We start from the raw sequence: 23,012 nt of genomic DNA, 5'->3' as shown, positions 1-23,012 counted from the left end.
CGGACTGTGTCTGAGAAGTAAAAAGAAGAGAAGTAAGAGCTGAAGAAGACTTCAATTTGTAGACTCCATTCTCCTCATATCTTGCAGAGAGAACCTTCCTCAATCCACGATCAAGGACTCAAACAGTATCACTATCAAACTCCACCAAGAGGCCAAGAGCACAAATCTTATGAACTGAAAGTAAATGATACCCCAAAACATGGCACACGCAACAGCTCAGAGGTGTGGATACCACCACGTCCATCTGGAATAAACTGCATCTCACCCCGTGCAGCAATAGACACAGAAGAGCTGTCTCCAATGAGGATTTTTCCACGCGAAGGTCGCAAATGGGCAACACCAACGGAAGAAGGAGTCATGTGCCGTGAGGCACCGCTATCCACAATTCACTCTCGAGCTTGGGGAGCTGTCATCGCAGCATTAGAAGTTGTCGGTGTAGAGTTCTCAATGATTGCTAAGTGTAGAAAAGCAGTTGATGAGGGTGTAACCATTGCTCCAGAGTCCTTCGTGTCCTTCTTCTTGGTATCCTTCTTGTCTTTGTCGGGGCAATCTTTCTTCCAGTGATCGGTCTTGCCACAAATATGGCAAATTGATTCCTTCTCCTTGTCCTTCTTGGATTTGTTGTGCTTCTTCTTCTTCTTTCGGTCCTTTCCCTTCTTCTGAGAGGCTTGACCAACCAATGCCTCCGATTTGGAAGCATTCTGTCCCTTCAATTGTTCCTGCTGGTCAAGACCATAGGAACCAACTCTTCCCACTGAAGAGTCGACTCGTGCCGTGAAGCAATAAGAGTGGAATAAAAAGTACCAAATCGTGGCGGTAACTGGGATAGTAAGGTGATCACTATGTCTTCGGAAGAAGTAGGCTTCCTTGCATTTTGAACCTGCATCTGAAGCTGTCGAAGCTTGTTGATGTGTTCCCGAAGCGAAGAAGACTTATTCACGGACAAAGTCCGCATTTGCACCTCCAAAGAAACCCTATTCATTAGGGTCATCCGATTGTACATCTGGTCGAGCTCCAGCCATATCTCACGAGCCACCGTTAAGTGCTTGATGTGAGCTATCACGGCCGTGGTGCAAGACAGAAACAGAAAAGATCGAATCCTGGCATTCAGTTTGTCCCAATGAGATTGGGCCTTGGTCAACTCCGCACGAGCATTGGAAGAGAGTTTAGACTCATCCCTCACCGAGAACCTGTTAATCTCCTCCATCACCAGTTCCACCAAATCATAAGACTCTAAAATGGCCAACATCATCACCCGCCAGATGCGGTAATTGTCACCACCAAGCTTTTGATCCGTTGGAAGAGCCGGTAGGACAACAGGCACCTTCCTGTCCATTATTGCCTGGAACTCCAAATCAGTCTCTGAAGACATGTTAACCTGCAATACCTGCACAAACGCAAAAGCAGCCCCCCCTGACTGTGAAAACGCAGCCTTTTATGACTGATTCCTCCGCTGCCCAAACCTTCTTCACCCGCCGGAGGCGATAAAAAGGTAAAACTGCAATGGAAGGCCTCAAACGGAGCCTTCCTCACCTTCGAACAGCAATAACCTGCAGCAGATTCATTGATTAGACTCCTTTCCTGTACGCCCACGCTCGCTTCAGCCTTGATCTGATGTGCAGCCCTCCCACTCGCCCTCGAAACCTGGAAACGCAGCCTTGTGTCATGATGAAATCTCCTCTTCAGATAGGTTCAGCCCTTAGTCAGTCCATCTTCACCGCTCTAATACCATGTCAAAGTGTAGCGATGCGGAAGCGTAGGACAAAGACTGAGAGAGAGTGAACACACAGAGAGAGAGAGAGAGAGAGAGAGAGAGAGAGAGAGAGAGAGAGAGAGAGAGAGAAGGAGACAGTGTAAATGCAGAAAATCTGCGGTGTAATATGCTGTATAAGAGTGTAGAAATACACAGGGGGTAGAGGAAATATCTGCATATGTCTCCAACTTGATGACCTCAATCTCCATCAGCCTGAGTACAGTTTGTCTCAGCCAACAGATCTCAAGATCAGAATCTGAATAATGAATGCTGGAGTGAGCCACGAAACTGGCTATAAATAGCCGAAGAAATAGGAAATAATTGGAGCAGGTCGGCTGCATTAAATGCAGCAGACCATTAAATCTGGCGGACTTTACCAGCAAATCTGGCCGACTGTACTTGTGCCCTGCTGTACTGCTGACGTGGACTGCCGTACTGCTGACGTGGAGCCTGCTGTCCACCAACTTGCTGATTGTCCAAGAAATGACTGTCTAACAATATGTGCCTGGCATTATAAAGAGTTTACTATTTGTTGGTTAGCTTGACTTGCATGGCTACACCACATTGTTTGGTGGTGGTTTGTAGAAAGTGAAAAAGGGTTCCATGCTGATTTCAAAAGGAACCAAGAGGGCACTTTGTATTGTTTGCATTGTAAAGCCTTGAATGGTTGGAGTTGTGGTATAAGAGATTAGGCCATATGAGCAAAAAAGGATTTGATGTCCTTACCTCTCAGAAGAGGGTTGATGGAAAAGGCTCTAAAGTTAACTTTTGTAATGAGTGTAAGTTTGGAAAGCAAATAAAAAATTCCTTTTACTTTGGTGTCTCTCGTAAGTCCAATGTCTTGGACTTAGTGCATTTTGATGTATGTATTATGCCCATGAAATCTTTGGGTGGTGTTGCATATTTTGTCTCCTTTATTGATGACTCTTCCAAGAAGATTTGGGTATACTTACGGAAAAAGAAAAGTGAAGTGTTTGCTGTTTTTAAAACTTTTCATGCATTTGTGACCACTTAGGCAGGTAGAAAGTTGAAATGCTTGAGAATTGATAATGGAGGTGAGTTCATATCAACTGAATTCAAGTCCTTTTGTGACTTGCATGGTATTAAGAGGAAGCTTACAACCCCTTATAGCCCTTCTTCAAATGGGGTGGCTGAAAGATGTAATAGGACTTTATGTGAAAGAGTGCGGTGCATGCTGTCTATTGCTAATCTCACTCATGAATTTTGGGGAGAGGCACTCAAAACCGCAGTTCAGATTTGCAACCGCTCTCCAAAAAGGTCTTTAAATAATGGCATCCCTGAGAAGGTTTGGTTTGGAAAATTGGCCTTATATGACCATTTACGCATACTTGGCTGTGATGCTTTTGTGCATGTTAGGGATGAGCCGAGGAACAAACTTGACCCAAAATCCACCAAAGGCATTTTCATGGGCTATGGTAATGAGGGTAAATTTGGCTATAGAGTGTGGTTACCTCAGTCCAAGAAAATTATTCGCAGCCGTAATGTTGTGTTTAATGAGGCAAAATTGCTGAAAGGTACTTTAGTCTATAATTAAGATATGAAAAAGGTGAAGTTTCAGAGTTTGCAACCACCTACTACTTTAGAAAATGAGCCTCATGGTGCTGTACCATAGGCTGAAATTGATGATCAGCTGGTTATTTTTGAGCCAGATGATGATGGACAGCAAATAGGAGCACAAGGAGGTTACGGATAGCAAGATAGGCTTGCTGATTATGAAAATGCAGGTGCTGGAAATGAAAATGAAGGTGCTGTACAGCATGAACAGCATGCTGAAAATGGCTTACAGCAGCCAATAAATGCTGAAAATAATATATCTCTAGATGTAGGCTCAATTCCTGAAAATGTTGATCATTGGGTACATAGGTCTACACGCATAAGAAGGCAACCACATAGGTTTGACCCCTCCTTGCATTATGTGATGCTTACAGATGTGGGTGAGCCTCTTACATACAAAGAGGCCAAGTCATGTGAGTTCAAGAGTAAGTGGGAGCTAGCTATGCATGAAGAGATTAAATCTCTATGTGTAAGCATGAACAACATGTTGAAAATGGCTTACAACAGCCAATAAATGCTGAAAATAATATACCTCTAGATGTAGGCTCAATTCCTGAAAATGTTGATCATTGGGTACACAGGTCTACACGCTTAAGAAGGCAACCACATAGGTTTGACCCCTCCTTGCATTATGTGATGCTTACAGATGTGGGTGAGCCTCTTACATACAAAGAGGCCAAGTCATGTGAGTTCAGGAGTAAGTGGGAGCTAGCTATGCATGAAGAGATTAAATCTCTTTATGCAAATGATACTTGGGATCTTGTGTCTGTGCCCAAGGGAAGGAAGCCACTTCCAAACAAATGAGTGTACAAGGTAAAGACAGTTGATGGGAAACCCAAGTACAAGGCAAGGTTAGTTGCCAAAGGGTATGCACAAAAGGAAGGGATTGACTTCCAAGAGGTCTTTTCACCTGTTGTGAAAATGACCACTCTACATGTGCTTTTTGCTCTCACTGCTGTTTTAGACTTAGAGCTGTATCAAATGGATGTAAAAACAACTTTCTTGCATGGTGACATTGATGAGGAAATCTACATGAAATAGCCTGAGGGCTTTGTAGTTTCTGGAAAAGAGCAGATGGTGTGTAAGCTAAAATGCAGCCTATATGGGCTGAAGCAAGTACCATGGTAGTGGTACAAAAAGTTTGACACTTTTATACTATCTCATGAATTTACACGCAGCCATGCAGATTGTTGCTTGTACATGAAAAAGGATACAGATGGTAGTCCCATTATACTTGTTTTGTATGTGGATGATATGTTGCTAGTTGGAAAAAGAAAGACTAGCTTGGATGCTCTCAAAACTCAACTGAAATGAGTCTTCTCCATGAAAGATTTGGGGAATGCAAAGGACATTTTGGGCATGAGGTTTTGTAGAGATGGAATGCAGAAATCACTGTTTTTATCTCAAGAAAAGTACATTGAAAAGGTACTAGATAGATTTAACATGTTGAAGCTAAGCCTTTTGGGGTACCCTTACCTCCTTACCTTAAGCTTAGCAAAGCCAATAGCCCAAAAGATGGCGTAGAAGCAAATGCTATGAAAGGAGTCCCTTATGCATCAGCTTGTGGCTCTTTTATGTATGCTATGGTTGCTACTCGTCTAGACATTGCTCATGCAGTGGGAGTTGTTAGTAGGTTTATGTCAAATCCTGGCAAAACACATTGGGAAGCTGTCAAGTGTATTCTTCAATATATAAAGGAAACACAAAGAAAGTGTTTTTGCTATGGGCAGGGTGCACTTAGTTTGTAGGGTTATTGTGATGCAGACATGGCAGGTGACTTGGACACTCATAGGTCCACCAACGGGTATGTTTTTACAGTTGTTGGTGGGGCTGTGTCTTGGTGCTCTAGGTTACAGAACATCATTGCACTCAGTACCACTGAAGCTGAATACGCATCAGCTACTGAAGCTTCTAAGGAAGCTATATGGTTGAGTAGACTTACAGAGGATCTCGGCATGTCTATGGGTACTGCAATTTTGGGATGTGATAGCCAAAGTGCTGTGTATTTGGCTAAGAATGCCATGTATCATTCACATACAAAGCATATAGATGTGCGATATCACTTCATCGGATAGATTTTGGAAGATGGTCAACTCACATTGACCAAGATCAAAACACAAGACAACCCTTTAGATGTTCTCACTAAAAGTCTAAGCAAAGCTCAGCACGAGCATTGTATACGACTAGTGGGAGTTGGTTAGTTAGAGGTTCACATTGGACCTTTAAGTGGAAGGTTGTTGGGATAAAGGCTCGCTTTAACCCTTGTGTATAGTACATGCACATTGTACACGTGAATACACCATCACGTGTCCTAAGTATAAATACATTTTATTGTTTATGTACCAATACGTTGTTGGTACACTCTTATCGAATCAAACTTGATTCTACTCTCTAACTCTCTCTTCAGCCGTCATGCTCTCACGCTCACTCCTCGAAATTCTGTTACTCTACAGTTGAGCTTTACAACATTTGGATCCACTATACTCCTGGCATTGCAGATGGCAGTCTCCAAAGACACTTCTTTATTTTTGTTTGCATGCTAGCTTTGCTTGTCTTCCTTGCTTTCCCATTTTGCCTTTTCTACCACATATTCTTCATATGATTAGTAAACATACACGTTTAGGAATCCCTATGTACTTACCCTCGTAGTATGTGGGCTTGTTTTGATTGTTGTATGAATGTAGTGGGGCTATTGATCCTTATTTTTCCATACTTTGAGACATAGAGACTCAATGGGACGAAAACTAATTTAAAACCATCACTTAATGCTAAATTAGTTGAATAAATTCCCTGGGCAGTTGACGAGCACCCTTCTTCTGATGCCCTAGCCTCTATGGGATGATCATTTGGGCTCCCTTTATAAGATAACCATCGTCTCTACAGTCTTGGTAGGTTATTGGGTACTTGCCATGTACCCTTTGCCTAATGTCCCGGTTGCTTTGGGGTGGATTGCCTTCGGGTAAAAGAAAATGTTTATCAAGGGTTTATTTCTCATGGCTCAGTTTTGGGGCCGAGAGGGGTAGTAGTAGGCCCTTGAGCAATTGACGGGCATCGTGGGTCCAATGCCCTGGTCTCTGTGGGGTAATCACTTGGGCTCCCTTGGTAAGATAACCATCGCCTTTGTAGTCTTGGTAGATTATTGAGCAATTGCCATGCACCCTTGCTTGATGCCCTGGTTGCTTTGGGGTGGGATGCCTTGGGGTAAAATAAAATATATATCAAGGGTTTATTTCTTATGGCTCAATTTTGGGCCTGAGAGGAGATGTTGAGCTAAATGCATTAGCCTGACTTAAATAACCCTAAAACACACTTAATTATTGAAGAAAATCTCTTATTTTAAAATGAAATGCGATCCTAGAGAGTTAATGTGTTCCACATGCAAAACTCTAATTTGAGTGTCAAAATTTCTATAAATTGATGTGTAGCTCAAGACTCTCCCTTAATCTTGTTTTTGTAGATTTTAGGAGCCGTAGCTCTGTTGCCCATACCTTGTTTGCGGGGGACATCATGGTCTTTCACTAGCCACTCGCCGCTGTTATTTGGCACTTGATTCCGGCCTTTCATTTTTGTTTGCAGCTGTCGCTAGGTCCCAGGAGATGTCGCCTACAGTTTGTTGCTGTCACCATGAGCTGGCAGCTGTCGCCCTGATCTTCTCTCTCCTCTAAATGTTGTGTTTGCAATTTCTGGTTACCACCTTGACATTCTCTCGCCTATGTCTGCTGCATTTGCACCTAATAGCTATCGCCATTTTTTCTCTCCTTAGGTACTTGCGTTTTTGGACCTTCTCTCTCGTGCATTATTGTTTGCATCAGATCCAGCCTTCCTTGGTTGTGTTTACTAGTGTTCAACACTCGAAGGCTGCCATTGCTGCAATTTGAGATCTGTTAGGAATACGACACATTCTACAACTTATAACCTTTGCCTCAATCCCAGAGATATGAGAGTTTGAGGTTCAATATTTATTGCATAGTGTGTTTGCTACATGAGCATTGTATATTCATTATAATTCATAGCGTGCTTGCTGCATAGTGTATTCATTGTCTCTATGCTATCCTAACCCTAACCCTAACTGTGTTTTGAGTTTATCACTTTGAGCTTTGTTGTACGATTGGCTTTATTCTTTTTGCGTTTAGAGGATTTCTTTACAGATGTGGTTGAGGAGAGATGATGGTGCATGCCAGGATGTTACGACAAGGGCGATGCAGCACACATTGGCATGTTGGCGACCAGCCTCGTAGACACACAAAAAATCCGTGGTGGCGACAAGTCTATTATTAGGTCGACACGTTATGGTGGCCACAACTGAGTGTAGAGCTAGTAATTGAAGGTGATAGACTTGTAATTTGCAGGCGGTGACAACACTTGCAAATATGCAACTAACGAGGATGTGGTTGCGAATTGCAGTCATGAGGCTTTGAATAGTGCTGGAAGTGGGAGTAGTAAATTGATGTACCCAATCAAGGCAGATTGAAGAATTCTCTTGAAAGGGTAGAATGACAACAACAATGGTGGCACAACTCCTGGATATCCATTCTTTGGAGGATACAATCATCATAGATGATATATAATTTGTGCCTATGAGAGGTGTTGGCACCGTGCCACTTTTACCTGATTGTCCATCATCATATAGTTTCATAGTGAAAGTTCTTTATGTTTCAATTTGAGCTTTTATCTCCTGTTAGTTTATGGCCTTGATCGCCTTGGGAAGGATCATTGAGGCCATCTTTATTGAGGTACTAGTATAGGAGATATATTTTGGCCATGTCTTTAGGATCATGGGCTTTGTCGTCTCTACTGACCTTGTTTTGTACATGGTTATCCTCGGCATCTCTTAAGCTTCCATCTATCGTGTTGCTTCCTATCCATCCCCCTCTATGTTCTTTGGTAAATCCCTTGGATCTTGTCATGAGGACATGAAATTTTGAGATGCTTTAATCTTGCCTATAACATTTGATAAAGTTATTAATTAAATGTGCAAGGTTGTTTAGCGCATGTGATGCACATGGCAGTTATTTCATGGTAATAGGCCAAGGACCTCGAGACAGGGCAAGGACCTCGAGGGTGGAGTGGATGTCAAAGGCAAAAGTTGTGACAAGTTATGCTAGGTGCACTTTGGGGGTCGGTGTTAGTTTTGACCCTAGGACAGTTGTTTGGCCAATAAGTGTTAGTGGTGACACTAGGGATTGCTAGTTTAAGGGTCAACAAAGGTTGGGGACTACTCCAAGTTGCAAATGGCCTAGCCAATTTAAGTATGGATGGGCATATTTAATTTTGGGAAGGGTCTAAATAGTCGAAATTAATTTTCAAGATGATTTAATTCTAAAAATTAATTAAATGATTGGATGATGCTGAAAAATAGGTTTAGAAGGCTGCCACTTGGCAAAAATGCCCATGCAACTTGAGAAAACGTTTTTGGGGGTTAGGTCTTAGCCATTTAGTTAGTTTACAGCTTGGGAGAGAGAGTGAGGGAGTTGTTGGTCCATTTTCTGATCAAAGAATAACAATTGTTGCAGAAGACAGCCATCGAGGGGTCTGAGCAAGCAAGAGACAACAAGGAGATACCTTCTAGGGGCTGGCAACAGCATTGTTGATCAGGTGACAACGTTTTGGAGGTGCCTGGCAAAAGGTGACTTTATGAAATGTAGGATGGAGCAGGCAGCAGGCAGATTTTAGGGTTTTCTCGCAAAGAAAATCAGATTTCTCTCTCATCTTGGCTTTCTCTCACCTTTTCAAGTAATTTCTCTAAAGATCTCAACATTTCTCAGCCATTCTTAGGAGATCTCAACCAAATTTAGAGGATAACAGGAGGATTTCTGTTGTAAACCCTAAATGTTTGTAGAAATTAGGGCTTGGAAACCACCTTACAACTCTGTTGTAAACACTAAATTTTTGTAAAAATTAGGGTTTGACAACCACCTTGGGACTCGTGCCAAGAGGAATAGGCATTGTACATTGAAATCAACACCTAAAACTCGTGGAATTTACAGGGGTTTCAGATGCCTAGTCATCCAATGTAAATTTGGGTAGCATTTGGCGAGTTGTTGGTTCCATTTGTGCAATTCTTGGGTGTAAATCAAGGGGCCATTGGCGCAACTTGCTTGTTGATTGTATGTACAGCAAGGGGCTTATGGATCAGCAAAGGAGATTGTGGAATCTCAACTTGTACACTGTCCATTAGCAATTAAAGATAAAGAAATACTGAAAGGGGCGCTAGCTTTGGGGCCAACTGGGTGTCTGTTGTCCAAGATTGTTAAGGTAATGTGTGCATTTTAGTTTATGCTCGATTATTAATTGCTGTAATTAAGTGCTTGATCAAGTTTTAGTATTTACCAACCTAACTGAGAAGGAATGCTGGTTTCAGGATCCCCTATCCCTTATGGAGAGGAATATTGACATCAGTGATCTGATTGTGGATTCATTGGCCCTTCTATCAATTTTGTAGGGGGATTCTTGGGATCGTGAGGAGATCTTTTAGGAATGTATCTGTCATGTAGTGGCTTCTTTCCCTCTTTGAGCTACCCTTCCTTGCTACTAGCATTCCCATCTTGTGCTTTTTGGATCGATGATTTCTTTCATTTGTAGTAGTGCTTTACGACTCCTTCAATAGCTCCTCGTTGTCACCTTTTGGCCAGATTAGGGACAGCTCATCCATTCCCGATTGGATATGCTTGGTGTGACTCTTTCGAGGCCTCTTTACACCCGTCAGCATCTTGTTGCCACCCCTTGGAATGGGTTCTTATCGAGAGAGGAGGTCATGGTACTTTACCGGACATGTTCATAGATGACTTCATCGGCATGCACATGGTCTGATCTTTTATTAGATTTTTCTGCTTCTCTCTCTTTTGGCCACAGCCAGAATTTGTGGGGGATCGTTAGCATACATGATTTATATTGTCTTCTTCTATGTACATCCCTTGCTTGTGAACCTTAGTATGAGTTAGACAAGGACTTTGACCTTGTCATCATCTTAGTCCATTAGTTGAACTTGCATGCCAGTCTTTTCCATTTTAGGCACATTAGCTGGAGATTAGAGCATTTTCTCCATTTTATCCACTAGTCTGTTCACGTTGCATATTGATTATATGGAGTGCATTTGCCCCTTATGCCGTGCAGCAGTTGGGCATCCTCATTTGCAGCATGTAGCCGGCTAGTGCAGCTGGTTGGACATCCTGTTGGTTAGTCAGCCTGTGGCAGCTGTTTCTTGATCATTGCCTATTTAAGGTTGCCACAATCCATGCCTCCCACAGATCATCATTTCGGATATCATCATTCTCACTCATCCTCAGTCAGATTTTTTGCCATTGGTCCAGCACTCACTGCTGCACCTCAGCACCATGCAGGGGCTTTCATGTGCAGCCTTGTATCAGTGTTTCTAGATTAGTGTTTCTTTTGTGCTTTTGTGTTTTATCTCTGTCCTTTCTCCTCTGTCTGTGCTCCTCTTCCATTATGCACTCAGAAATGTTGGGACTCTAGGCTTTGGGTTAGCTCGGCATGCATGCTAGTTGGTGCGAGCTGGTAGTGTGCATACTGGTGCTTGTGGCTTACAAGACTGACTTGCTGCCAACCTTATGTGGTTCGAAGTTGAGCCAGGATGGCTCCTTAGTTGGGAGTGAGTAAGATGCCAGTCTTATGTTTTGAGCTTTGCATTTGTTTGCTGTTCTTTTAGGGCTTTGCATGCTGATCTAGGTGTGGGCATAATATTATTATGGATTGACTTGAATGCCTTTGTTAACCATATGATGATGCCAGCAGGCTGGAATGCCGATTCTTAATCTCTTGGATGTAGACCTAGGGTTCACAGGTTTGAGTATCAGAGAAGTGTAAGGACCTTCAGCAGGAAATGGCAACTGAGGTGAGAAATGATTGTAGCTTAGTCTTTTTTGAAACACCCAGTGTAAAATTTCTCATGCAGTGTTTTAAGGATTTATGTGATCCCATGCATGGGCTGGACCTTGACCAAATAATTATTTGCAAATTAACTATTAGCAAAAAATGTTTAGTGTACATCAACCACACCTACAAAACACTATAAACATTGATATTTGAGGAACAGTATTGTATGTGGCATTAACTTGAGTACAGATCAGATTCTTTTCAAGAATCACGCTTTGTGTTTTATAATAATGGAACTCTATAGTTGATAACAGTTCTTCCAGCTGGTATCTCTGATTGGTACTATGTGGAGTGCATGATGGTGGGCCCTGTCCTTTGACAGAAGGATAGTCAAACTTTACTGTAAAACAGAACCATCAATCTTGACCACTGCTTACAAAAGCATGTTGTGTTCTTGCTTTCTGCTAAATATTTTGGATTCTTTCTATGTTGTTCTTAATTTCTGTTTTAGTAGTAACAGTGCTGAATGGAGAAGTTTCTGCTGATAGTTTGATTCAAATATTTTTGCTTTCTGCTCTATTCCTTTCATTCTGTGATTAACTGATAATTCATTAGATAAAGTGCTCAAATAGGTTAATTGTGATGGTAATTTGGCTCAAATATTTTGAGAAAACTTGATATAGCAGATAGCCTATTTGTACATTACTGACTTTTGTAATATCAGGTAGAGGATATCATTGATACTGGCACCACACTTTCACGCTTGGTAACATACTTGAGTGAAAAAGGGGCAGAATCGGTTTCAGTCTGTGCACTTCTTGACAAAGTTTCTCGCAGAAAAATTCCACTACAGCTTCCAAGTGGTGGTAGATTTTATCGTGGGTTTGAGGTATGCTTGTATTTTTAAACATTTAAAGGTACTTGCTTCTCTTTGGAGTAAACTAGGCAAAGGCAAAGAGGTATGAGAAAAAGAGTTACACAACTTTTAGAGGCTAGCAAGTTCTTAAAGCTTTTTTAGGCTGTTGTTTGAAAGCTGTGATTTTATCTAAGCAGCTGTCAATCAGTTACTCTAAAGCCATCCATACTGCCAGTAAATGTAATTCTGCACACTGCAAGTTTACTGCTCATGTGAACCCTTGTTTGAACAATGATATAACTTTAGCTATCACATGACTCTGTCTGGTAACTCACTTCTGTCCACCTAAATTTAGTTTGAAGCACAGTAGCACAAGTGGTTAGAATGTTTACCTTTCCATGGAGTAATGACTTAGGTCCCGACTGCTTTGTCTGAATAAATATAGCTCACAAATTGTCACATGTGGTGTACCACTGCCTACAAATTGTCTCGTAATTTGTGGTGGAATTTTGAAGAGTTGCCAATTAGTAGGTGATTTGAGTGTTGGGAATGGAGGAAGAGAGAGAGAGTGAACACAAGACAATGAGCAAGAGTGGGCAGCAGTTCCACACTCCAAAGATGCAAGATGAGGGAGATGGGGTGCCAGCTGTCGCCTACACTCTAGAGGTGCAAACGCAACAGAGGGAAGGTGTGGCAGTAGTCGTTGGGAATGGACAGCCAGGTGTGTGTGGAGTGATGGCTGAAATCTGCACTCAAGGGTGAGAAACCTCCACAGACAGGAATGGGCTGAATGGGGGCAGCTTGTCTATTTATAGATGTTGAAGGGTGCCCCAAAGAATTAGGGTTTTTGGGGGGAACCATTGAAACTCTCTCGAACCGCTTCCCTTTTTAGGGTTTTCATTAATTAAGTGTGTTTTGGGGCTGTTTAAGAATGCTAATCAGCTGGAAAGCGCGTTTTAAATCAACACACCTCCCCTAGTATGAAGTCTACCTTACATTATGGGTAAGGATATACATGTGTTTAGGTACACCGATGCAAATTGGGCTGGTAGCAAGGGTGATAGAAGATCTACCAATTGATTCATGTTCGCTCTTCGTAGTGCAATAGTTATTTGGAGCAATAAAAAGCAACCAAGGGTTGCTTTATCAAGTATAGAGGTAAAGTCTTTGATTCTAAACGACTTTGTTACGAAAAAAGTGTATCCAAAGTTTCATTGCTTGAAATCTCTCTATTTGTTTGAGGAATAGTGTGGGATAGTATGAGGACTATATATGACAATTGTCGAGGTAAATGCTTCAGAAAATTTGGTTCAAATGTTAGCTTTTGTTTTTAGGGTTTAGTAGGTTGAAATGCTTTTTGCATCTTTGAACACTCTTTAGTTGGTTAAGAGGCCAAAATTGAAGGTGACAAGGTCATTGTGCACTTGTGGAGCAGTTATGCTATGAGGAATCACTAAAAATATAGCATGAAGCATATAAATGTAAGATTGTAGCTCATTTGTGAGAGATAATGCATGGTAAAATTAGGGAAATGAAACATAGAACCTAATGTAATGCATATAGAAGGAGTCATAGCAATTGCCCTATGGTATTAGGTGTGAATTAAATGCGGATTCACTTTGGCAATAGTATAGGTCTGAATTTATACAGTTTGACAATGAATTGGGTGTGCCATGGTTAGGGCAAGAAGTGTGAATGATGCATGAATAAGATTCAGTTTCATATAGGAGATCAAATGAGATTTGCATGTCCTTTACATTGTTTGCAATGCTCAACAATATGGGATCAAGTTTGCACCTCCAATATCACTTTGGAGGTCAATTGTACTGAGGACAACATATTGTTAGCCTGCTCTATTTCAGTGTCAGTCTATCATCTCCTGGTTGTGAGCTCCTGTCAGAGTTTGGCAGGAGACAGTAGAGCTCTGTCAGTTTAGGTGTTGCTGATTTTTTGTTGTTCTTTCCCTTCACAGGTGACAGTCAGCCTTTAGTGGATGTTTTTGGTGCAGTCAGCTAGTTTTGGCCAGGTCGGCCAGATTTGGGCCAGTCGGCCAGTTTTGTGGCTGGGGGGCTATATATAGCAGTCCCTCCCCATCAGCCATATATACTGTTTTCGCAGATTCAGCACACACTCCCTCCTCTCCCACTCCGGCATTGGTTCTGCCTTTGTTTCCAGCCTGATCTGGTGCCCTCACTAACGCTTCGGGCTGCGTGCAGGGATTGATCAGTCCATTTCAGTGTATTTAGCATTCATTTCAGTCAGTGCAGATTTTCTTCCTTCATTCTTTTCTTTCTCTCTCTCTCCTTTGTGTTTGTGTTTCTTCTTCCGTTGCGCACTCTCACATGGTATCATTGCCTAACTGAGAGCACGGAGGATCTTCCTCGATAGAGAGATACCATCCCCTTCTTCTGCTGCCGGTTTCTCTCCAACAGCCAAGGCGGCTCATACTGGCAGTTCCCACCCTTGCGTTTGCTGCAGGCGGCAGTTTCTGAGGCTGCCACATCATCAACACTCCTCCCCTGGGTGTGTTTTCTGCAAGGCGGCCATCCCTATAGCTGGGCGACACTCCTCCAGGCTGCGTTTTGCTGTTCTGGAGGTCGTTCCACCTTTTGTGGGCCCTTTTCTTGCAGGCAACAGCCTCCTAGGCTGCGTTTTGGTGCTCGGAGGCTTTTGTCTAGGTGATCTTTATCAGACATCATTGCGTTTTGCAGTTCCAGGTGTTTATAGGCCTCCACAGCCTGCGTTTTGGTGGTTGGTGACCCTTCAGGTGGTCATCCTTCGGCATCGACAAAGTTTTCTTTGGTGTGTTTAGTGTTTGCAGATTTGGAAGATTTCTTACCAGTTTTGAAAGCTGGGTCTCTCCAAGCATCGCGTGTTCCTACTGCCAGTAGGAAGGCCTCACATGCCTCCTACTCCTCCCCAACCATGCCTTGATAGTTTCTGTCTCTACCCGATTGGTCTTGTAAGGCCTTCAGATTGTTGAAGTCTCCTCCAATGGTCCAGGAGTCCATTTCTGGGAGTCGTGCTACGATCTCCACCCAAAACCTGTTGCGTGCTCTAACCTCAGTAGGGGCATAGACATTGAGGACTCCAAGGCACGAGTCCCCAATATCTAATCTGATCCATAGAATCCTCCTTGCCATGATTGTCTCGTGGTCTCGTACATAGGTGGTGAGGCTCGGGCCAAGAGAGGTTTATACGTCTCCACTCCAGCCATGGGCGCCGATGGCGGTACTCCTAGTATGTGAACTGCTCCAGAGTACCTTCCCTACCCATTGGGATTGGGCAGGAGTGAGCTTGTGCTCTTGTATAAGTAACATGTCGATCCATCCGGCGAGGGCAAGCTGCAGCTCTTGCCGAACAATCAACTTCCTAGAACCGCGTGCCTAGAACCGCGTGCTCCACTATAGTGAAGGCTGTTCACATTCCAGGATGCAAGATGTAAACTCATGGGGATACCTGTGACTGACCGAACAGACATTTGTTCGGTGTGGGAGCTGTTGATGAGGAAGAGGAGCTATGAGGCATACGGATATGCTTCACTACCGGCTTGGACGATGAGCTCCATTCCCACATGGTAGCCCTCGGGCGAACCATGGGGGTGATGGATGCGCCTAGTGGTACCACCAAGGTATCTATCAGCTAAGCTGAGAGGTGAGACTATGTGCACCTGTAGAAAGGGGCCGCCTGTGCTAGGGGCTACTCGGTCATACCATCGGGGCTCTCCACTGCGGAGGGGCTCGAAAGATAATGCTCAGATGTGGGACCTCACCGCCAGCCCACCAGTTATTGTCCATCATGCAGTATGGCCACTGCTGGGAGAAGAGTGCCAATCCACCTTCTTCCATCCATTGGGAGATGTGATTTGCTACATGGCTTTTCACCTCCTCCTCTATGTGGGTCGATGTCCAATCTCCTGTGTGAGATGTTTGAAGGAAAAAAGCGTAGTTTGGTCCATCTGGTGGTGCCAGTAGATGGACCTTGCCGCTCCTTGACTTGCGTACCATGAAGATTCCCACCTCCAAGGGTAGTGGGAACCCTCCATCCTTTGCAACTCTCAGGTAAGACCACGGCCCACTGCGAAAGAACTCATGTGGTAGCAATTGCGCCCGTCTCGGGAAAGTGTGATGAGTGGTATGGATGGAGGAGCTGGTGGTTGTGTGGGGAGGGGGGGGGGACTAGATTGTCGGTGGGTGGAGGATGTCGGTGTATAAGGGTCCTTACCTCTTGTGGGGAGGGGGGGGATGGGTGGGGGGGGGGGGGGTTGCTTGTGTTGGGTGGGGATCAGGGGTACTAGTCGGCGGGGGTAGTGGTGGAAAGGGGGAGGATCGAGGGGTGGTGGGATGGTCGGAGGCACATGGTAGGTGTGGGGGAGGGCCGGTAGCCTTGGAGGGTGGGCGCTGTGGACTAGGGTCGGGAGGGTGGGAGCCGTTTGCGGCCACTTTATGCCTGTCGGTGAAGCTGCCTTGGCTCCAAAGCGCGTACCGTCTGCTACTAGATGCCCAAAATCATGGCAACGTAGGCACTGCTTGGGCTGCCCTGTCACAATAACCTGCTGTCTAAAGGAGAGTGCGCTTGTCTCAATTTCTAAAAACTGTGGTATGTTCTTTGTCTCTTTCACTGCCACCCGTACCTTTGGGACTCCTGCGGCTGTCACTGCATCCGCAAAAGAGGCGGGAAGGACAGTGCCGAGAAGCCCTCCAAAGTCTTCCACAAGCTGACGATACTCTATCGCCAGTCCGAGGAAGAGTAGGGTGACTGGGTGTCTAAGGAAACTATTGTGGAGCGTGAATGCCTCCATTGTAAAACCACTATACCAAGGGACCATGTGAATGACCCCCTTCGTGGAGGCATAGTGTGAATTGGCCACTAACTCCTGGGCTGCGTCTGCCGAGGTGAGTCGTACCACCATGAAGATCCCTTGCTCCATGAGAATCGCCTCCATGATCTGCGCCGTGTTGATGTGCAGCGTGAAGTGAAGCTTAGTCCCGAAGTTGAGCCTTGGAGGGGGTGTGTCCTATGACCTGACCAAAGATCGCTGTTTCTTTTAGCTCCAGCTCTGTGGCACGAACTGCTAAGAGCTGTTCCTCAGAGAGGACTACACGCAAGGTGTCTGACTAGGGGGCACTCGCAGAATGCACCGACGTCTGACCAGAGGTTTCCATTGCACGTCGCTTCTAAGAACCTACCAAACACACTGTTGTATTGTCGGAGGAGGGGGTGTTGTTGCTGCAAGTGGAGAAAGCAACGAGGGGGTTTGATGGTGAGGATGGGGGGGGGGGGGGGTTTCCTATTTTGCCGGCGGTGGAGGCACCGGGCAGCACGAGTGATTGCATCAGACTGGAGCCGTACGGTTGGGGGGCTTGGCGCCATAGAGTGAAGGTCAACGTGTGCTTGGGGGTCAGAGTGGCGTCGCTGAATGTGGAGGGGCTGGAATGTCTGCTTGGGGAGGCGGGGGAGAAGAAACCCAGGGCGGGGAGGGAAGGGGGCAGCGCGGATGGATGTAGGGAAGCGGGGGTCACCCTGCAAATAGGCTATAGCCGGAGGGGGGGGGGGTACAGGAGACGGTGTTGACGAGTCAGGCAGTAGGTGGGCGGCAAGTAGGCAGGCAGGCAGGCGGTGGGCCATAGGGGGTGGGGGGTGGGTAGCATGTAGGCAAGGGTGTAGGTAGGCGGCGGGGGGCCATTGGGGGGGGGGGGGGTAGCGTATAGGCGAGGACGAGGGGGGCGTAGGCCTAGCGTGGTGGCAGTGAGGATGGGGGAGAGCGATGTGCCGAGACGGAGGGGGAACAACGCGATGGTGGCAGCGTCAAGCGAGAGGGACTGCGGGGGGGGTGGGGGGTGGGGGTGCGACGTCAATCAATAGGGGAGGGGGTTTTCGATGGTTGCGATGGAGGGGGCGTGGGCAGCGGGGTGTCGGACGGGCTCTAGGATTAATTGCTGTAATTAAGTGCTTCACTAGATTATTTACCACCCTCTTCGAGAAGGAAGGCTTGTTTCATGCTTCAATGGCTAGGAGACCATCAATTCCCTTGAATTGGTGGGCATGAGGTACCTAATTGAAGGTTAGAAGCTTTTCTCTAGTGTTGAAATCGTATTTAACTGAGCATTATAGCAAGAATGTCTTTAGATAGTGAGATGGGATCAAGCAAGGATAATGCCACTTGATTTGAAAATTCACAAGTGTTGGGGAAAATGCAATCGCTGATCTTGGACAAGGGGGGTGCAGCATGGACAGCAAGTTAATAATGTTGGCTTAGACCAAAATTTGGGTCCTTCTAGGCCTTTAGAAGCTAATGACTAGCGAGAGCAAGATGAATTTGATGGCTAGTTTAAAGATCAGCTGAGGACAAAAGTTGAAATGTTTATGCAATTGGCAAATGATGCTCAATTCATGTACTTTTTGAACCTATGAAAGGAGGATAGCAAAGGCAAAAAGAGGAAATCATCTTCAAGAGAGTTTTAGGATAGCAAAATGCATCGAAGGAAGAGCTAGTACAACAACATGATCCTCAATTCATGTACTTTTTGAACCTATGAAAGGAGGATAGCAAAGGCAAAAAGAGGAAATCATCTTCAAGAGAGTTTTAGGATAGCAAAATGCTCCGAAGGAAGAGCCAGTACAACAACATGATGTTGCAAATATGGGTAGTGAGCATAAGCAAATGATGGTGGTGGGGCAAGTGATGCATATGCAAGGCCAACTTGGTAGTGCCAATCCAATGCTTTTTGGACAACACGGCATGCATACAATTATTGGGCAACCAGGTTGGTGGTGACACTAGTTTCCATGCTATGGTAGGTCAGGGACCACATTCGGAGATGTATGGCACAACTCCTTATGGTATATAGCAACCGATGCATGGTATGCAAGGCCCAATGTATCTGACTATGGCTAGTAATATACATAACCCCATGTATAGCAATGTTGGCGTGATGTTGGGGCACCAAATGACAAGTTTAGCGATGCATATGTGCAACCCATTGTGTTTGGGACTCATGGTATTAATGCTGGTCATGCAAATGCTTCGTATAGTGTTGGTCATGCGGGCAATTCAGCTAGTAATGCTTGCATGAGGAAAATGCAGCTAGTAATTCATGCAATGTATGGGAAGATGTATCTTGGTATGGTTGGTAATATGGAAATTCCCCTGCATAGTCACATGGTAATATGGAAATTTCCATGCATGGGAAACTTCCCAAGCACATCTCAGAGTTCTCTTCTTTTATTGTGTTCTTCTTTTCTCTTTGTCTTGTGTTCAGCAGCCTATTTCAGCAAATGTATACGCCTTCAATTGCCGCATCCACTTTTGACATAGTCAACATTGGGCATTGCATCTTGTGTTCAGGTGCACAAGCAATCAGAGAGTTTCCTAATTTTTCTCATCACCTTCCCCTATGGTTGAAGGGTAGCACTTTTGAATTAGGGTTAGACTTGAGCTATTTTCTCTTATAGTGAGATGTACCCAAAAGCTTTCTCAACGGTCTTGCCATCACTACACCAGCCAATTTGCGAGTTGAGCCCATGGGGGGAATACCTATGTCTACTATGTTTTTGCAATCGGGATGTAAAAAAATGTAGTTTTGAAAGGTTCCCTTTCCAAAGTGCTTGGATGCTTGGCAGAGCTGTAGGGAAAGCTGGCAATAGAGGTGGCTACAACTAATAAGAAGATTGAAAAGATTGCAGGTCAAGTCAAGGAAATGACAACCAAAGTGCAAGAGGAGGTATAATATTAAATCAAAACAAGGAGGCAAATAAGCAAAGTACGATATACACTATCTTTTCATTAGTTAATGAAGTTGTATTGCAAAAGAAGTTGCATTCCGTGCATGTTTAGGAGACCTTGATGGATTGGCATGAAGAAACACAAGAGGAACTAGATGATGAAAACCACTAAGGATGTTCAGAGTCATGCAGCCCAGAGACCAAACTAAGGCCCTCATGGGAAGGAAAAGGGTTCGATTGGATGGCAACATGGAAAATTACCATGCAAGGAAATAATCAAGCAATGTTGGAGTTGGAAACATGCAAGATAAAGTTGCAGTATTCCAGCAATCAAAATGTTTCAAAGGAAACCAAAATGTGGTTCAGAGATGAACTTACACCAGTAACATAAGCATGACCAAGTGAAATTGCCAATAAGAGGGCTAATTGGCAGTTTCATGGAGGAGTTTAGAAAGCTGAAGTACTGAGTTACTTTAGGGTCACAGTTTGTTTAGTAACTTAAATAGTTTTAACAGTTGGTTTTCTAACGTTTCGTTTTGGTGCATATGCACCCTGAAGTGGACTGTAACCAAAATCTTGATGCATGTCTCTTTGTCCTATATGCCTTTAGCTGCCTAAGACATTCCTACAACTTTCTTTATTTCTTTCTCCCTGTTTTTTACCTCTCTCTTTTGTCTCTTTGATTATTACATTTTCTTCAGTTTGATGTTGTGCTTGTAAGCTTTTCAGATTTCTTTGTATGAATAGCATTGTTGTAGAAAAGGGTTCGATTGGATGGCAACATGGAAAGCAACATGGAAAATTACCATGCAAGGAAATAATCAAGCAATGTTGGAGTTGGAAACATGCAAGATAAAGTTGTAGTATTCCAGCAATCAAAATGTTTCAAAGGAAACCAAAATGTGGTTCAGAGATGAACTTACACCAGTAACATAAGCATGACCAAGTGAAATTGCCAATAAGAGGGCTAATTGGCAGTTTCATGGAGGAGTTTAGAAAGCTGAAGTACTGAGTTACTTTAGGGTCACAGTTTGTTTAGTAACTTAAATAGTTTTAACAGTTGGTTTTCTAACGTTTTGTTTTGGTGCATATGCACCCTGAAGTAGACTGTAACCAAAATCTTGATGCATGTCTCTTTGTCCTATATGCCTTTAGCTGCCTAAGACATTCCTACAACTTTCTTTATTTCTTTCTCCCTGTTTTTTACCTCTCTCTTTTGTCTCTTTGATTATTACATTTTCTTCAGTTTGATGTTGTGCTTGTAAGCTTTTCAGATTTCTTTGTATGAATAGCATTGTTGTATCATTGCTCTCTTCCAATATCTAAAAACAGTTTTAATGAACTTTCGTTGCTTTAAATATGTGGATGATTCTAATTGCATCTTTAAGCTTTATTTTTACTTCTCAGTCTGTGGCATGTTCACTTGACTTGATTGCGAAGTATCAGACGTTGAAGCTTGAGGCTAGTCTAAGATGTGGTAGATCACTTCATATTGTTGTTTTCTCACGTGTGAAGGTAGGAACTAGTACTGAGTTCTAATTTATGCAGTGTCCTGATGATTTTGTTGTGGGTTATGGAATGGATTTTGCTGAGCGCTATCGTTCTCTGCCCTACATTGGTGTCTTAAAGCCCTCAAAATACAGGTATGAAAATGCAAACATCATTAGATACATCTCTGCTTTGTTATTTCATGTAGTTTCTTAGTATACCTTGCTCTGCAGTTTGGAATCAGATGCATAAATATGTGAACAGTTCTGGAATCTGAGGTGAGCCCATGCCTACTACATCAACACTCCATGTTGGACATGCGCATTTGTGCATATGTTATTAAGAAAGTTTTAAGGCATATCTACTGATCAGTGTATTTAACAAACGATTATGGTCCTGGCACTGATAATGATGGCCAGGAATCAGGAGTACTTAAGCATTATATGGAAAGCTTCATAGTCATATGGGTCTGATTGCTTCAACAAATAAGATCTTTGTTAGTAGGTGGAACAGTAGCATGCTGAGTATCATTTTTGAGGGTATTTAGTTGCTTGAGCCCTGTCAAGTACCAATACCAACAGTTATTGATCAGTCCTCATGTGAATGAGCTTGTTCTTGTGCTTGAACAGGCTTTGTAATTAGCTGCTTTCGTCGATGACATATACAGAAACCACATTATTGATTGAAATATGAGAACAGGATGTTTTGCCAGAAAACAGAGATATGTGATGTCGTATTGGAAGCATTGAAAGTATTCTGGCTGCTTGTCGATTGGCCATAAGAAACCATAAGGCAGTCTTATGAAAACATGCTTGTTCATGGTTCTAGAAAAAACCATGCTGCGTTTTACTCATCCACAACTGGTAAGTACCGAGCTTGCTTGCAAAGTAGGCTCAGGATTTATCCACAGAAATTGAAGTATTGTCTTGACTTTAAAGCAGACCTGCAATTGAAATTGCGCTATGCATCATGGACTGGGTTAGCATTGCCTTTTTAAGGTCAAGGCTGTCGTAAGGGTTATGATGGTTCAGAGGTTTTAAGAATGAGATCAAGATAACATTATAGGATTTACAAGTAACATAGTGCTATATTCATCCTGCACCTAATTTGCAAGTGTCAGCATTGATTTCTTTTTCTTGTGATCCACAATATCTGCAACAAAACGCTACAATTCACATTAAGGAAAATGGAAGGCTTCTGTCCACTACAATATGCACTCTGTATGTAGCGTATCTTAGATGCATGGGTACATGTATCTTTCTAATACAATCAAGCTGGCCTATTATACTAGCTGAAGGCAGCTGGCCTGTATTTTATACTAGCTGAAGGCATCAAGCCGAAGTAAACCACACTATTAGGAACATAGCATGACATTGTGTAGCCCCTCAAATAGTAGATGTGGCTTCGTTGTAGTGACATGTAACATTTTAAGGTGTGGCCCCTATAGTAATTGATTTGGAATTATTGAAGGAATATGCAAAACACTTGAAGCAAAGAGTACTATTTTACTAAATAGCTGCAAGGGCAATTGTGAAAGAATGACGAGCTCATCCAAATATGGTACCATCATATAGTGGTGAATGCACTAACTTGGTATACATTGGAAATTACCTTGAAAAGCCGGCTTTGACTTTAGTTGAAGGTATCGAATACGTTATATTTGGGTGATTCATTGTTGTGGATAATCTTTGCAAGGATTTAACCTAACACATGTATACAATAGCAACATTTTATAGCTGTATGATATTGATGTAGGGGATGCACATATAAGTTGCTTATATA

The 23,012-nt window shown here is 43.5% G+C and overlaps 1 protein-coding gene across 3 annotated transcripts in view; it reads left to right on the top strand.

The window, feature by feature from the left end:
* LOC148030089 (uncharacterized) overlaps positions 1-22,186 on the top strand; it is a 57,174-nt gene extending 34,988 nt beyond the window's left edge. The window contains exons 3-6 of one of the 3 annotated variants that reach the window (XM_087686361.1): positions 11,886-12,050; positions 21,291-21,385; positions 21,464-21,508; positions 21,650-22,168. In XM_087686361.1, the coding sequence (XP_087542487.1) occupies positions 11,886-12,050; positions 21,291-21,385; positions 21,464-21,482 (279 nt within the window). In that variant the 3' untranslated portion in view covers positions 21,483-21,508; positions 21,650-22,168. Of the gene's footprint in view, positions 1-11,885; positions 12,051-21,290; positions 21,386-21,463 lie in introns of all 3 variants that reach the window. The other 2 variants (XM_087686362.1, XM_087686360.1) reach the window with 2 other exon arrangements.
* Positions 22,187-23,012: the final 826 nt, after the last annotated feature.

Source organism: Lygodium microphyllum, chromosome 10, assembly GCF_053477565.2.
Source record: "Lygodium microphyllum isolate KBCC chromosome 10, Lygodium_microphyllum_v1.1.10, whole genome shotgun sequence".
NCBI classification, from domain to species: Eukaryota; Viridiplantae; Streptophyta; class Polypodiopsida; order Schizaeales; family Lygodiaceae; genus Lygodium; species Lygodium microphyllum.
This window is presented reverse-complemented; position numbering and strand designations above follow the sequence as displayed.